At 35.1% G+C, this 12,328-nt stretch overlaps 1 protein-coding gene across 1 annotated transcript; it reads left to right on the top strand.

The window, feature by feature from the left end:
• Nucleotides 1-474: 474 nt before the first annotated feature.
• LOC145068065 (uncharacterized) lies at nt 475-4,273 on the top strand. The gene is made up of 2 exons (XM_079015056.1): nt 475-3,669; nt 4,241-4,273. The coding sequence occupies exons 1-2, from the start codon at nt 475-477 to the stop codon at nt 4,271-4,273; spliced, it is 3,228 nt and encodes a 1,075-aa protein (XP_078871182.1).
• The last annotated feature ends 8,055 nt before the right edge of the window (nt 4,274-12,328 follow it).

Raw genomic sequence — 12,328 nt, 5'->3', positions numbered from 1 at the left:
GCTCCTTAATGAAGCATAGCCGTTTTTTTTCATTCACAAGTCTCATGGACGTTTTTTTTGTGTTCTTTCAAGAGTTACCTTAATTTCTATTTACTAGTTTTAATGAATAATTGGTTGGTTGGCTTGTAACCACCAAATTTGTAATAAAGGCTTCATATAAAGCCAAATTATGCATGGAAAAAGTAATAGACGAATTTCTAATCAAAGAACCCTTTTGTTCACTTTGAATTATTGTTATAATTCACAAATTATCTTGTTAGGACGTGTTCTTGACTTGATACGAACTCAATCCAATAGGTCTTGGATTGTTTTCACCGGTATACAACTTAATAGGTCTTGAGTTGTTACTAATCTATCCATTTCTTTCCATTCATATATCATTTGTGGTTACTATTCTCTTTTAATTTACCTAAACACTACCCTACTCACCAAATCATGCCCATACACGCATCATAAGTGGTATCAGAGCGCATAATGGATTTTGATGATCCGGAGTTCCTACAAAATCTTCGTGAAGCATTAAGAAACATCCAAGAAGGTGGAAATCGAAGGCAACCCCGCCGTGGTGAACATAGGGTTGTGGAAGAATTCAAGGTGTCTGAATTGCCTGAATTTGTTGGTGGAACTGATCCTGAACGCTACTTGGAGTGGGAAAGGAAGATTGAAAGAATGTTCGAGTTCAAAGAAGTGGATGATGAAAAAAGCTGCAAGTATGCCATTCTCAAGCTAAGTGGTGGTGCTTCATTGTGGTTTGAAGGGCTTAAGGCCAAGAGAACCCGTGAAGGCAAAGAAAAAATTTGTTCTTGGCTTTCTCTAAAACGAAAGCTAAGAAAGAGATATGTTCCTTCTACTCATAGAATTGCCACTTACAAGAAGATTGCTGATTTGAGGCAAGGAAAAATGAGTGTTGGAGAATACATTGATGAATTTGAGAAGTTGTCCTTGATGGGGGATATTGAAGAAATTGAAGAACAAAAAATGACTCGTTTTCTAAAAGGGTTGAACTACAACATTGCCAATGTTGTGGAGTTATATCCTTATGCTGATTTTGGAACTCTTTGTGGTTTGTGTTTGAAGTTGGAGGGGCAGGCCAAAGCACGTTATGGTGGGAGTTCAAGTTCAAGTCTCGAAAGTCCCAAGTCAAAGTCGTGGTCCAAGCCCGAGTCTAGCAATAGACAAAATTCTGTTTCTACTCCTTCTGGTTCTAGTAGTGTTCCCGTTGCTCCTAAACTTACTAGTGGTACCAAAGAAACTAGTTTGGCGAAAATTAGATGTTTCAAGTGTCAAGGTTTTGGTCATTACCAAAATGCTTGTCCAAACAAAAGGGTGGTGACTTTAAGGGAGGCCATTGAATGTCGTGAAGAGTTGGAGGAAGAAGAGAGGTTGGCGGGTATTTTTTATGATACACAACAAGAAGAGGAAGAAGAGGAGGAGGTAGAGTATGAAGCACCGGTGTATGATACAGTTTTGGTGCTTAGAACCCTTAAAACTCAAGGGGTTCAAACCGTGGCTGATATGGATCAACGAGACCAATTGTTTCACACCAAATGTTTGGTTAGAAACAAGTGGTGTAGTTTGATTATTGATGGTGGAAGTTGTACTAATGTTGCTTCTAATGAAATGGTGATCAAATTGGGTTTGTCTACTACAAACCACCCAAAACCATATGTTCTTCATTGGTTGGATGATGGAAGCAAAATAAAGGTGACAAAACAGGTTAGAGTTGGTCTAACTATGGGGTCTTATGAAGATGAAGTGTTGTGTGATGTTATTCCTATGGATGCATGTCATATTTTGTTGGGGCGTCCTTGGCAATTTGATAGGGACGTGTTACATAGAGGGAGGAGCAATGAATATGAGTTGAAACACAATAATAAAAAAATTGTGTTAAAACCCATGTCCCCAACGGCCATAAGGTCCATGAATTCTAAACAAGTAAAAAAACCTAATCTTTCTATGTTTGCTAGTGAAAGGGAGGTGGAGCAAGTTCTTGACAAAGGTGATGTTATCTACATGCTTGTGGCCAAAGAGCATGCAAAGGTGGAGAAGATGGTGCATGGAGAAAACGCTATTGCTGATTTGCTTTTGGAGTTTCAAGATGTGTTTCCAAGCGAATTACCACCGGGTTTGCCTCCAATCCGTGGTATCGAACACCAAATTGACCTTATTCCGGGTGCTCCTTTGCCCAATAAAGCCGCCTATAGATGTAATCCGGAGGTGACAAAAGAGTTGCAAAAACAAATTGATGAACTCATGAAAATGGGTTATGTTCGTGAAAGCCTAAGTCCTTGTGCTGTTCCAGTTTTGTTGGTTCCAAAAAAAGATGGTTCTTGGAGGATGTGTGTTGATAGTAGGGCCGTTAATAACATCACCATAAAATACCGATTTCCTATTCCTAGAATTGATGATTTGTTGGACGAGTTGCATGGTTCTATTGTGTTCTCAAAAATTGATTTGAGAAGTGGTTACCATCAAATTCGTATGCGTGAAGGGGATGAATGGAAAACAACCTTTAAAACTAAACATGGCTTGTATGAATGGACCGTGATGCCTTTCGGTCTAACTAATGCACCTAGCACTTTCATGCGACTAATGAATGAAGTGCTAAAATCTTTTTTGGGCAGGTTTGTGGTTGTGTACCTTGATGATATCTTGGTATATAGCAAGAGCTTGGAGGATCATTTGGTGCACTTAAAACAGGTTTTCGAGACGCTTAGAGCTCAAAAACTCTATGGGAAGCAAGAAAAATGTTCGTTTTTGGTGGAAGAAGTGGCATTTTTGGGTTTTGTGGTGTCAAGAAATGGCGTGTCCGTGGACCCATCCAAGACTAAAGCAATCAAGTCATGGCCTATTCCTACTAATATTTCTGAAGTTAGATCATTTCATGGTCTTGCTTCTTTCTATAGAAGATTTGTTCGTGATTTTAGCACCATTGCAAGTCCCATAACAGGTTGTTTGAAGAAAGGAGTCTTTGCATGGGGAGAAGAAGCTCAAAAGGCATTTGAGAAACTCCCATTGTTGTGTGATGCTCCTATTTTGGCTCTTCCTGATTTTTCTCAACCATTTGAAGTGGAGTGTGATGCAAGTGGAGTTGGTATTGGGGCTGTTTTGATCCAATCCAAACGTCCTATTGCTTATTTTTCTGAAAAGTTGGGTGGTGCTCGTTTGAATTATTGCACTTATGATAAGGAGTTTTATGCTATTGTCCGTGCTTTAGATCATTGGAGTCATTATTTGCGTGCAAATCATTTTATTTTGCATTCTGATCATGAATCCTTAAAGTACATCAATGGGCAACAAAAGTTGAGCACAAGACATGCAAAGTGGGTGGAGTTCTTGCAATCCTTTCATTTCTCATGCAAATACAAGGATGGTAGAAGCAATGTGGTGGCTGATGCACTCTCGAGGCGTTACTCGTTGTTGGTGACTTTGGATGTTCGTTTCTTGGGATTTGAAACTCTAAAGGACCATTATCAATCTGATATGGACTTTGGAGATATGTTTTTGAAATGTGCAGGTGGTCCTAATGGTGAATTTGTGATTCAAGATGGCTTTCTATTCAAAGGCAATCGCCTTTGTGTCCCAAAACATGCAATACGGGAGTTGTTGATTCGTGAAGCTCATGGCGGTGGTTTGGCTGGTCATTTTGGCATTACCAAAACTTTGCAGGTGCTTAAAGAACATTTCTTTTGGCCGAAGATGTTGGGGGATGTAACCAACATAGTGGGCAAGTGTGTTACATGTCATATGGCAAAAACAACTTTCAAGCATGGTGTTTACACTCCTTTGCCGGTTCCTATTCGTCCTTGGGAAGATGTGTCCATGGATTTCATTATGGCTTTGCCTAGAACTCAAAGGGGGAAGGATTCCATTATGGTGGTGGTGGATAGGTTTTCAAAAATGGCTCACTTTGTGCCATGTCATAAAACAAATGATGCCTCTAACGTGGCTGATTTGTACTTTAAAGAGGTGGTTTGTTTGCATGGTATTCCTAAAACAATTGTTTCTGATAGGGATTCCAAGTTTCTAAGTTACTTTTGGAACACTTTGTGGAGGAAAGTCGGTACTAAGTTACTTTTTAGTACATCCCATCATCCACAAACGGATGGGCAAACGGAGGTGACTAATAGAACTTTGGGTGCTTTGTTGAGAGGGTTGGTTAGCAAAACTCAAAAAGATTGGGACATCAAACTTGCACATGCTGAATTTGCCTATAATCGTTCTCCTACTTATGCTACAGGTCACTCTCCTTTTGAGGTGGTGTATGGTGTGAATCCTTACATGCCTTTGGATTTGATTCCATTGCCAAAGGATGAATTGGTTCACAAGGATGCTAATGACAAGTTGAAGGCTATGATGAAACTACACCAACAAGTTCGTGAGAAGATTGAAGCCGTGAATGAGTTGTACAAACAGAAGTCCAACAAGCATAGGAAACCACGTGTCTTTCAAGATGGTGACTTGGTGTGGGTGTATATGAGGAAAGAACGTTTTCCTAACAAAAGGAAAAACAAGTTGATGCCAAGAGCTGAAGGTCCTTACAGAGTGGTGTCACGTGTCAATGATAATGCTTATAAGGTAGATTTGGGAGGAGACCATGGAGTGCATGCTACCTTTAATGTGGGAGATCTTTCACCTTATCTTGATGATGATGGACTTGATGAATTGAGGTCAATTCCTTTCAAAGGGGGAGGGGATGATCCATGCATGGATCATGAAAGCCCAAAATGTGATGGATTAGTGATTACTAGTGGGCTAGAAGGTGGTTTGGGCTCAATGGTTGGGTTGTGCATGGTAACCCACAAATTGAATTAGGGTTGCATGAAGACTAAGGCAACATTTTTAAGGCTTCATAAGTGCTAAAAACGTTACTATTTGCGTCATAAAGCCTCCTAGCCGTTTTTGACACTCTTTGGTGGATTAGGGTTACACTTTAATGCTTATGATGACTCCTTAATGCTTCTTATGGCTCCTTAATGAAGCATAGCCGTTTTTTTTTCATTCACAAGTCTCATGGACGTTTTTTTTGTGTTCTTTCAAGAGTTACCTTAATTTCTATTTACTAGTTTTAATGAATAATTGGTTGGTTGGCTTGTAACCACCAAATTTGTAATAAAGGCTTCATATAAAGCCAAATTATGCATGGAAAAAGTAATAGACGAATTTCTAATCAAAGAACCCTTTTGTTCACTTTGAATTATTGTTATAATTCACAAATTATCTTGTTAGGACGTGTTCTTGACTTGATACGAACTCAATCCAATAGGTCTTGGATTGTTTTCACCGGTATACAACTTAATAGGTCTTGAGTTGTTACTAATCTATCCATTTCTTTCCATTCATATATCATTTGTGGTTACTATTCTCTTTTAATTTACCTAAACACTACCCTACTCACCAAATCAAGCCCATACACGCATCAGAAGTCTATGCAATTTAGCAAATATTTGATGAGCATTGTTTCTTTCATGGGTTCCACATTAGAAGTCTATGCAATTTAGAAAAGTTTTGATGAGTGTTGTTTAATTCTTGAGTTCCACAATAAAAGTATTATTCGAAATTTAGCAAACCTTTGATGATCATTGTTTAAATCTTGAGTTCCACAATAAAAGTCTATGCAATTTAAGCAAAGCTTTGATGAGCATTGTTTAATTCTAGAGTACCACAATACAAGTAGTGTTCGTAATTTAGCAAAGGTTTGACGAGCATTGTTGAATACTTGAGTTCCACAATAGAAGTCTATGCAATTTAAGCAAAGCTTTGATGAGCATTGTTTAATACTTGAGTTCCACAATATAAGCAGTCTTCGCAATTTAGCAAAGCTTTGATGAGTATTGTATAATTCTTGAGTTCCATGATAAACGTCTATACTATTTTAGCAAAGCTTTGATGAGCATTTTTTAGTTCTTGAGTTCCATAATAAAAGTCTGCGATTTTCGCAAACCATTTATGAGCATTGTTACATTCTTGAATTTCACTTTAGACGTCTATGCAGTTTAGCTTAACTTTGACGAGCATTGTTTAATTCTAGAGTTCCAAAAGAGAGGTAGTCTTCGCAATTTAGCAAAACTTTGATGAACATTGTTTAATTCTTGAGTTCTACAATAGAAGTCTCTACAATTTAAGCAAAGCTTTGATGAGCATTGTTTCATTCTTGAGTTCCATGTTAGAAATTTATGCAATTCAATATAGCTTTGATAAGCATCGTTTAATTCTTGAGTTCCACAATAGAAGTCTATGCAATTTAAGCAATGCTTTGATGAGAATTGTTTGATTCTTGAGTTCATCAATAGAAGTCCATGCAATTTAAGCAAAGCTTTGATGAGCATTGTTTAATTCTTGAGTTCCACAATAGAAGTCTATGCCATTTAGCAAAGCTTTGATGAGCCTTGTTTCATTCTTGAGTTCCACAACAAAAGAAGTCTTTGCAATTTATCAAAGCTTTGATGAGCATCTTTTAATTCTTGAGTTCCACAATAGAAGTGTATGCAACTTATGCGTAGCTTTGATGAGCATTGTTTTGAGTTCCAGATTAGAAGTCTCTGCAATTTAACAAAACTTTGATGAACATTGTTTAATTCTAGAGTTCCACAATACAAGTAGTCTTCGCAATTTAGCAAAGGTTTGACGAGCATTGTTTAATACTTGAGTTCCACAATAGAAGTCTATGCAATTTAAGAAAAGCTTTGATGAACAATGTTTCATTCTTGAGTTCCACATTATTAGAAGTCTATGCAATTTAGAAAAGCTTTGATGAACATTGTTTAATTCTAGAGTTCCACAATAGATGTAGTCTTCGCAATTTATCAAATCTTTGATGAGCATTGTTTAATTCTTGAGGACAATAGAAGTCTTGCAATTTAAGCAAATCTTTGATGAGCATTGTTTCATTCTTGAGTTCCAAATTAGAAGTTTAAGCAATTTAGTATAGCTTTGATGAGCAACGTTTAATTCTTGAGTTCCACAATAGAAGTCTATACCATTTAAGCAAAGCTTTGATGAGCATTGTTTGATTATTGAGTTCCACAATAGAAGTCTATGCAATTTAGCAAATATTTGATGAGCATTGTTTCTTTCATGGGTTCCACATTAGAAGTCTATGCAATTTAGAAAAGTTTTGATGAGTGTTGTTTAATTCTTGAGTTCCACAATAAAAGCATTATTCGAAATTTAGCAAACCTTTGATGATCATTGTTTAAATCTTGAGTTCCACAATAAAAGTCTATGCAATTTAAGCAAAGCTTTGATGAGCATTGTTTAATTCTAGAGTACCACAATACAAGTAGTGTTCGTAATTTAGCAAAGGTTTGACGAGCATTGTTCAATACTTGAGTTCCACAATAGAAGTCTATCCAATTTAAGCAAAGCTTTGATGAGCATTGTTTAATTCTTGAGTTCCACAATATAAGCAGTCTTCGCAATTTAGCAAAGCTTTGAAGAGTATTGTATAATTCTTGAGTTCCCTGATAAACGTATATACTATTTTAGCAAAGCTTTGATGAGCATTTTTTAGTTCTTGAGTTCCACAATAAAAGTCTATGCAATTTTCGCAAACCATTTATGAGCATTGTTACATTCTTGAATTTCACTTTAGAAGTCTATGCAGTTTAGCTTAACTTTGACGAGCATTGTTTAATTCTAGAGTTCCAAAAGAGAGGTAGTCTTCACAATTTAGCAAAACTTTGATGAACATTGTTTAATTCTTGAGTTCTACAATAGAAGTCTCTACAATTTAAGCAAAGCTTTGATGAGCATTGTTTCATTCTTGAGTTCCATGTTAGAAATTTATGCAATTCAGTATAGCTTTGATAAGCATCGTTTAATTCTTGAGTTCCACAATAGAAGTCTATGCAATTTAAGCAATGCTTTGATGAGAATTGTTTGATTCTTGAGTTCATCAATAGAAGTCCATGCAATTTAAGCAAAGCTTTGATGAGCATTGTTTAATTCTTGAGTTCCACAATAGAAGTCTATGCCATTTAGCAAAGCTTTGATGAGCCTTGTTTCATTCTTGAGTTCCACAACAAAAGAAGTCTTTGCAATTTATCAAAGCTTTGATGAGCATCTTTTAATTCTTGAGTTCCACAATAGAAGTGTATGCAACTTATGCGTAGCTTTGATGAGCATTGTTTTGAGTTCCAGATTAGAAGTCTCTGCGATTTAGCAAAACTTTGATGAACATTGTTTAATTCTAGAGTTCCACAATACAAGTAGTCTTCGCAATTTAGCAAAGGTTTGACGAGCATTGTTTAATACTTGAGTTCCACAATAGAAGTCTATGCAATTTAAGAAAAGCTTTGATGAACAATGTTTCATTCTTGAGTTCCACATTATTAGAAGTCTATGCAATTTAGAAAAGCTTTGATGAGCATTGTTTAATTCTAGAGTTCCACAATAGATGTAGTCTTCGTAATTTATCAAATCTTTGATGAGCATTGTTTAATTCTTGAGGACAATAGAAGTCTTGCAATTTAAGCAAATCTTTGATGAGCATTGTTTCATTCTTGAGTTCCAAATTAGAAGTTTAAGCAATTTACTATAGCTTTGATGAGCATCGTTTAATTCTTGAGTTCCACAATAGAAGTCTATACCATTTAAGCAAAGCTTTGATGAGCATTGTTTGATTATTGAGTTCCACAATAGAAGTCTATGCAATTTAGCAAATATTTGATGAGCATTGTTTCTTTCATGGGTTCCACATTAGAAGTCTATGCAATTTAGAAAAGTTTTGATGAGTGTTGTTTAATTCTTGAGTTCCACAATAAAAGTATTATTCGAAATTTAGCAAACCTTTGATGATCATTGTTTAAATCTTGAGTTCCACAATAAAACAATTTAAGCAAAGCTTTGATGAGCATTGTTTAATTCTAGAGTACCACAATACAAGTAGTGTTCGTAATTTAGCAAAGGTTTGACGAGCATTGTTGAATACTTGAGTTCCACAATAGAAGTCTATGCAATTTAGCAAATATTTGATGAGCATTGTTTCTTTCATGGGTTCCACATTAGAAGTCTATGCAATTTAGAAAAGTTTTGATGAGTGTTGTTTAATTCTTGAGTTCCACAATAAAAGTATTATTCGAAATTTAGCAAACCTTTGATGATCATTGTTTAAATCTTGAGTTCCACAATAAAAGTCTATGCAATTTAAGCAAAGCTTTGATGAGCATTGTTTAATTCTAGAGTACCACAATACAAGTAGTGTTCGTAATTTAGCAAAGGTTTGACGAGCATTGTTGAATACTTGAGTTCCTCAATAGAAGTCTATGCAATTTAAGCAAAGCTTTGATGAGCATTGTTTAATACTTGAGTTCCACAATATAAGCAGTCTTCGCAATTTAGCAAAGCTTTGATGAGTATTGTATAATTCTTGAGTTCCATGATAAACGTCTATACTATTTTAGCAAAGCTTTGATGAGCATTTTTTAGTTCTTGAGTTCCATAATAAAAGTCTGCAATTTTCGCAAACCATTTATGAGCATTGTTACATTCTTGAATTTCACTTTAGAAGTCTATGCAGTTTAGCTTAACTTTGACGAGCATTGTTTAATTCTAGAGTTCCAAAAGAGAGGTAGTCTTCGCAATTTAGCAAAACTTTGATGAACATTGTTTAATTCTTGAGTTCTACAATAGAAGTCTCTACAATTTAAGCAAAGCTTTGATGAGCATTGTTTCATTCTTGAGTTCCATGTTAGAAATTTATGCAATTCAATATAGCTTTGATAAGCATCGTTTAATTCTTGAGTTCCACAATAGAAGTCTATGCAATTTAAGCAATGCTTTGATGAGAATTGTTTGATTCTTGAGTTCATCAATAGAAGTCCATGCAATTTAAGCAAAGCTTTGATGAGCATTGTTTAATTCTTGAGTTCCACAATAGAAGTCTATGCCATTTAGCAAAGCTTTGATGAGCCTTGTTTCATTCTTGAGTTCCACAACAAAAGAAGTCTTTGCAATTTATCAAAGCTTTGATGAGCATATTTTAATTCTTGAGTTCCACAATAGAAGTGTATGCAACTTATGCGTAGCTTTGATGAGCATTGTTTTGAGTTCCAGATTAGAAGTCTCTGCAATTTAACAAAACTTTGATGAACATTGTTTAATTCTAGAGTTCCACAATACAAGTAGTCTTCGCAATTTAGCAAAGGTTTGACGAGCATTGTTTAATACTTGAGTTCCACAATAGAAGTCTATGCAATTTAAGAAAAGCTTTGATGAACAATGTTTCATTCTTGAGTTCCACATTATTAGAAGTCTATGCAATTTAGAAAAGCTTTGATGAACATTGTTTAATTCTAGAGTTCCACAATAGATGTAGTCTTCGCAATTTATCAAATCTTTGATGAGCATTGTTTAATTCTTGAGGACAATAGAAGTCTTGCAATTTAAGCAAATCTTTGATGAGCATTGTTTCATTCTTGAGTTCCAAATTAGAAGTTTAAGCAATTTAGTATAGCTTTGATGAGCAACGTTTAATTCTTGAGTTCCACAATAGAAGTCTATACCATTTAAGCAAAGCTTTGATGAGCATTGTTTGATTATTGAGTTCCACAATAGAAGTCTATGCAATTTAGCAAATATTTGAGAGCATTGTTTCTTTCATGGGTTCCACATTAGAAGTCTATGCAATTTAGAAAAGTTTTGATGAGTGTTGTTTAATTCTTGAGTTCCACAATAAAAGCATTATTCGAAATTTAGCAAACCTTTGATGATCATTGTTTAAATCTTGAGTTCCACAATAAAAGTCTATGCAATTTAAGCAAAGCTTTGATGAGCATTGTTTAATTCTAGAGTACCACAATACAAGTAGTGTTCGTAATTTAGCAAAGGTTTGACGAGCATTGTTCAATACTTGAGTTCCACAATAGAAGTCTATCCAATTTAAGCAAAGCTTTGATGAGCATTGTTTAATTCTTGAGTTCCACAATATAAGCAGTCTTCGCAATTTAGCAAAGCTTTGAAGAGTATTGTATAATTCTTGAGTTCCATGATAAACGTATATACTATTTTAGCAAAGCTTTGATGAGCATTTTTTAGTTCTTGAGTTCCACAATAAAAGTCTATGCAATTTTCGCAAACCATTTATGAGCATTGTTACATTCTTGAATTTCACTTTAGAAGTCTATGCAGTTTAGCTTAACTTTGACGAGCATTGTTTAATTCTAGAGTTCCAAAAGAGAGGTAGTCTTCACAATTTAGCAAAACTTTGATGAACATTGTTTAATTCTTGAGTTCTACAATAGAAGTCTCTACAATTTAAGCAAAGCTTTGATGAGCATTGTTTCATTCTTGAGTTCCATGTTAGAAATTTATGCAATTCAGTATAGCTTTGATAAGCATCGTTTAATTCTTGAGTTCCACAATAGAAGTCTATGCAATTTAAGCAATGCTTTGATGAGAATTGTTTGATTCTTGAGTTCATCAATAGAAGTCCATGCAATTTAAGCAAAGCTTTGATGAGCATTGTTTAATTCTTGAGTTCCACAATAGAAGTCTATGCCATTTAGCAAAGCTTTGATGAGCCTTGTTTCATTCTTGAGTTCCACAACAAAAGAAGTCTTTGCAATTTATCAAAGCTTTGATGAGCATCTTTTAATTCTTGAGTTCCACAATAGAAGTGTATGCAACTTATGCGTAGCTTTGATGAGCATTGTTTTGAGTTCCAGATTAGAAGTCACTGCGATTTAGCAAAACTTTGATGAACATTGTTTAATTCTAGAGTTCCACAATACAAGTAGTCTTCGCAATTTAGCAAAGGTTTGACGAGCATTGTTTAATACTTGAGTTCCACAATAGAAGTCTATGCAATTTAAGAAAAGCTTTGATGAACAATGTTTCATTCTTGAGTTCCACATTATTAGAAGTCTATGCAATTTAGAAAAGCTTTGATGAGCATTGTTTAATTCTAGAGTTCCACAATAGATGTAGTCTTCGTAATTTATCAAATCTTTGATGAGCATTGTTTAATTCTTGAGGACAATAGAAGTCTTGCAATTTAAGCAAATCTTTGATGAGCATTGTTTCATTCTTGAGTTCCAAATTAGAAGTTTAAGCAATTTAGTATAGCTTTGATGAGCATCGTTTAATTCTTGAGTTCCACAATAGAAGTCTATACCATTTAAGCAAAGCTTTGATGAGCATTGTTTGATTATTGAGTTCCACAATAGAAGTCTATGCAATTTAGCAAATATTTGATGAGCATTGTTTCTTTCATGGGTTCCACATTAGAAGTCTATGCAATTTAGAAAAGTTTTGATGAGTGTTGTTTAATTCTTGAGTTCCACAATAAAAGTATTATTCGAAATTTAGCAAACCTTTGATGATCATT

Source organism: Lactuca serriola, chromosome 8, assembly GCF_051521515.1.
Source record: "Lactuca serriola cultivar US96UC23 chromosome 8, Lser_US96UC23_V15, whole genome shotgun sequence".
NCBI classification, from domain to species: domain Eukaryota; kingdom Viridiplantae; phylum Streptophyta; class Magnoliopsida; order Asterales; family Asteraceae; genus Lactuca; species Lactuca serriola.
The sequence above is the reverse complement of the archived record's forward strand: the minus strand, read 5'-3'. Positions and strand labels throughout refer to the sequence as shown.

What these genes read in the sequence shown, in the direction of transcription:
- LOC145068065 (XM_079015056.1), top strand. Translation starts at nt 475, where the DNA reads ATGGATTTTGATGATCCGGAGTTCCTACAAAATCTTCGTGAAGCATTA. An exon ending in GCATTACCAAAACTTTGCAG is followed by an intron (nt 3,670 to 4,240) that starts GTGCTTAAAGAA and finishes CTTATGCTACAG; the next exon opens with GTCACTCTCCTTTTGAGGTG.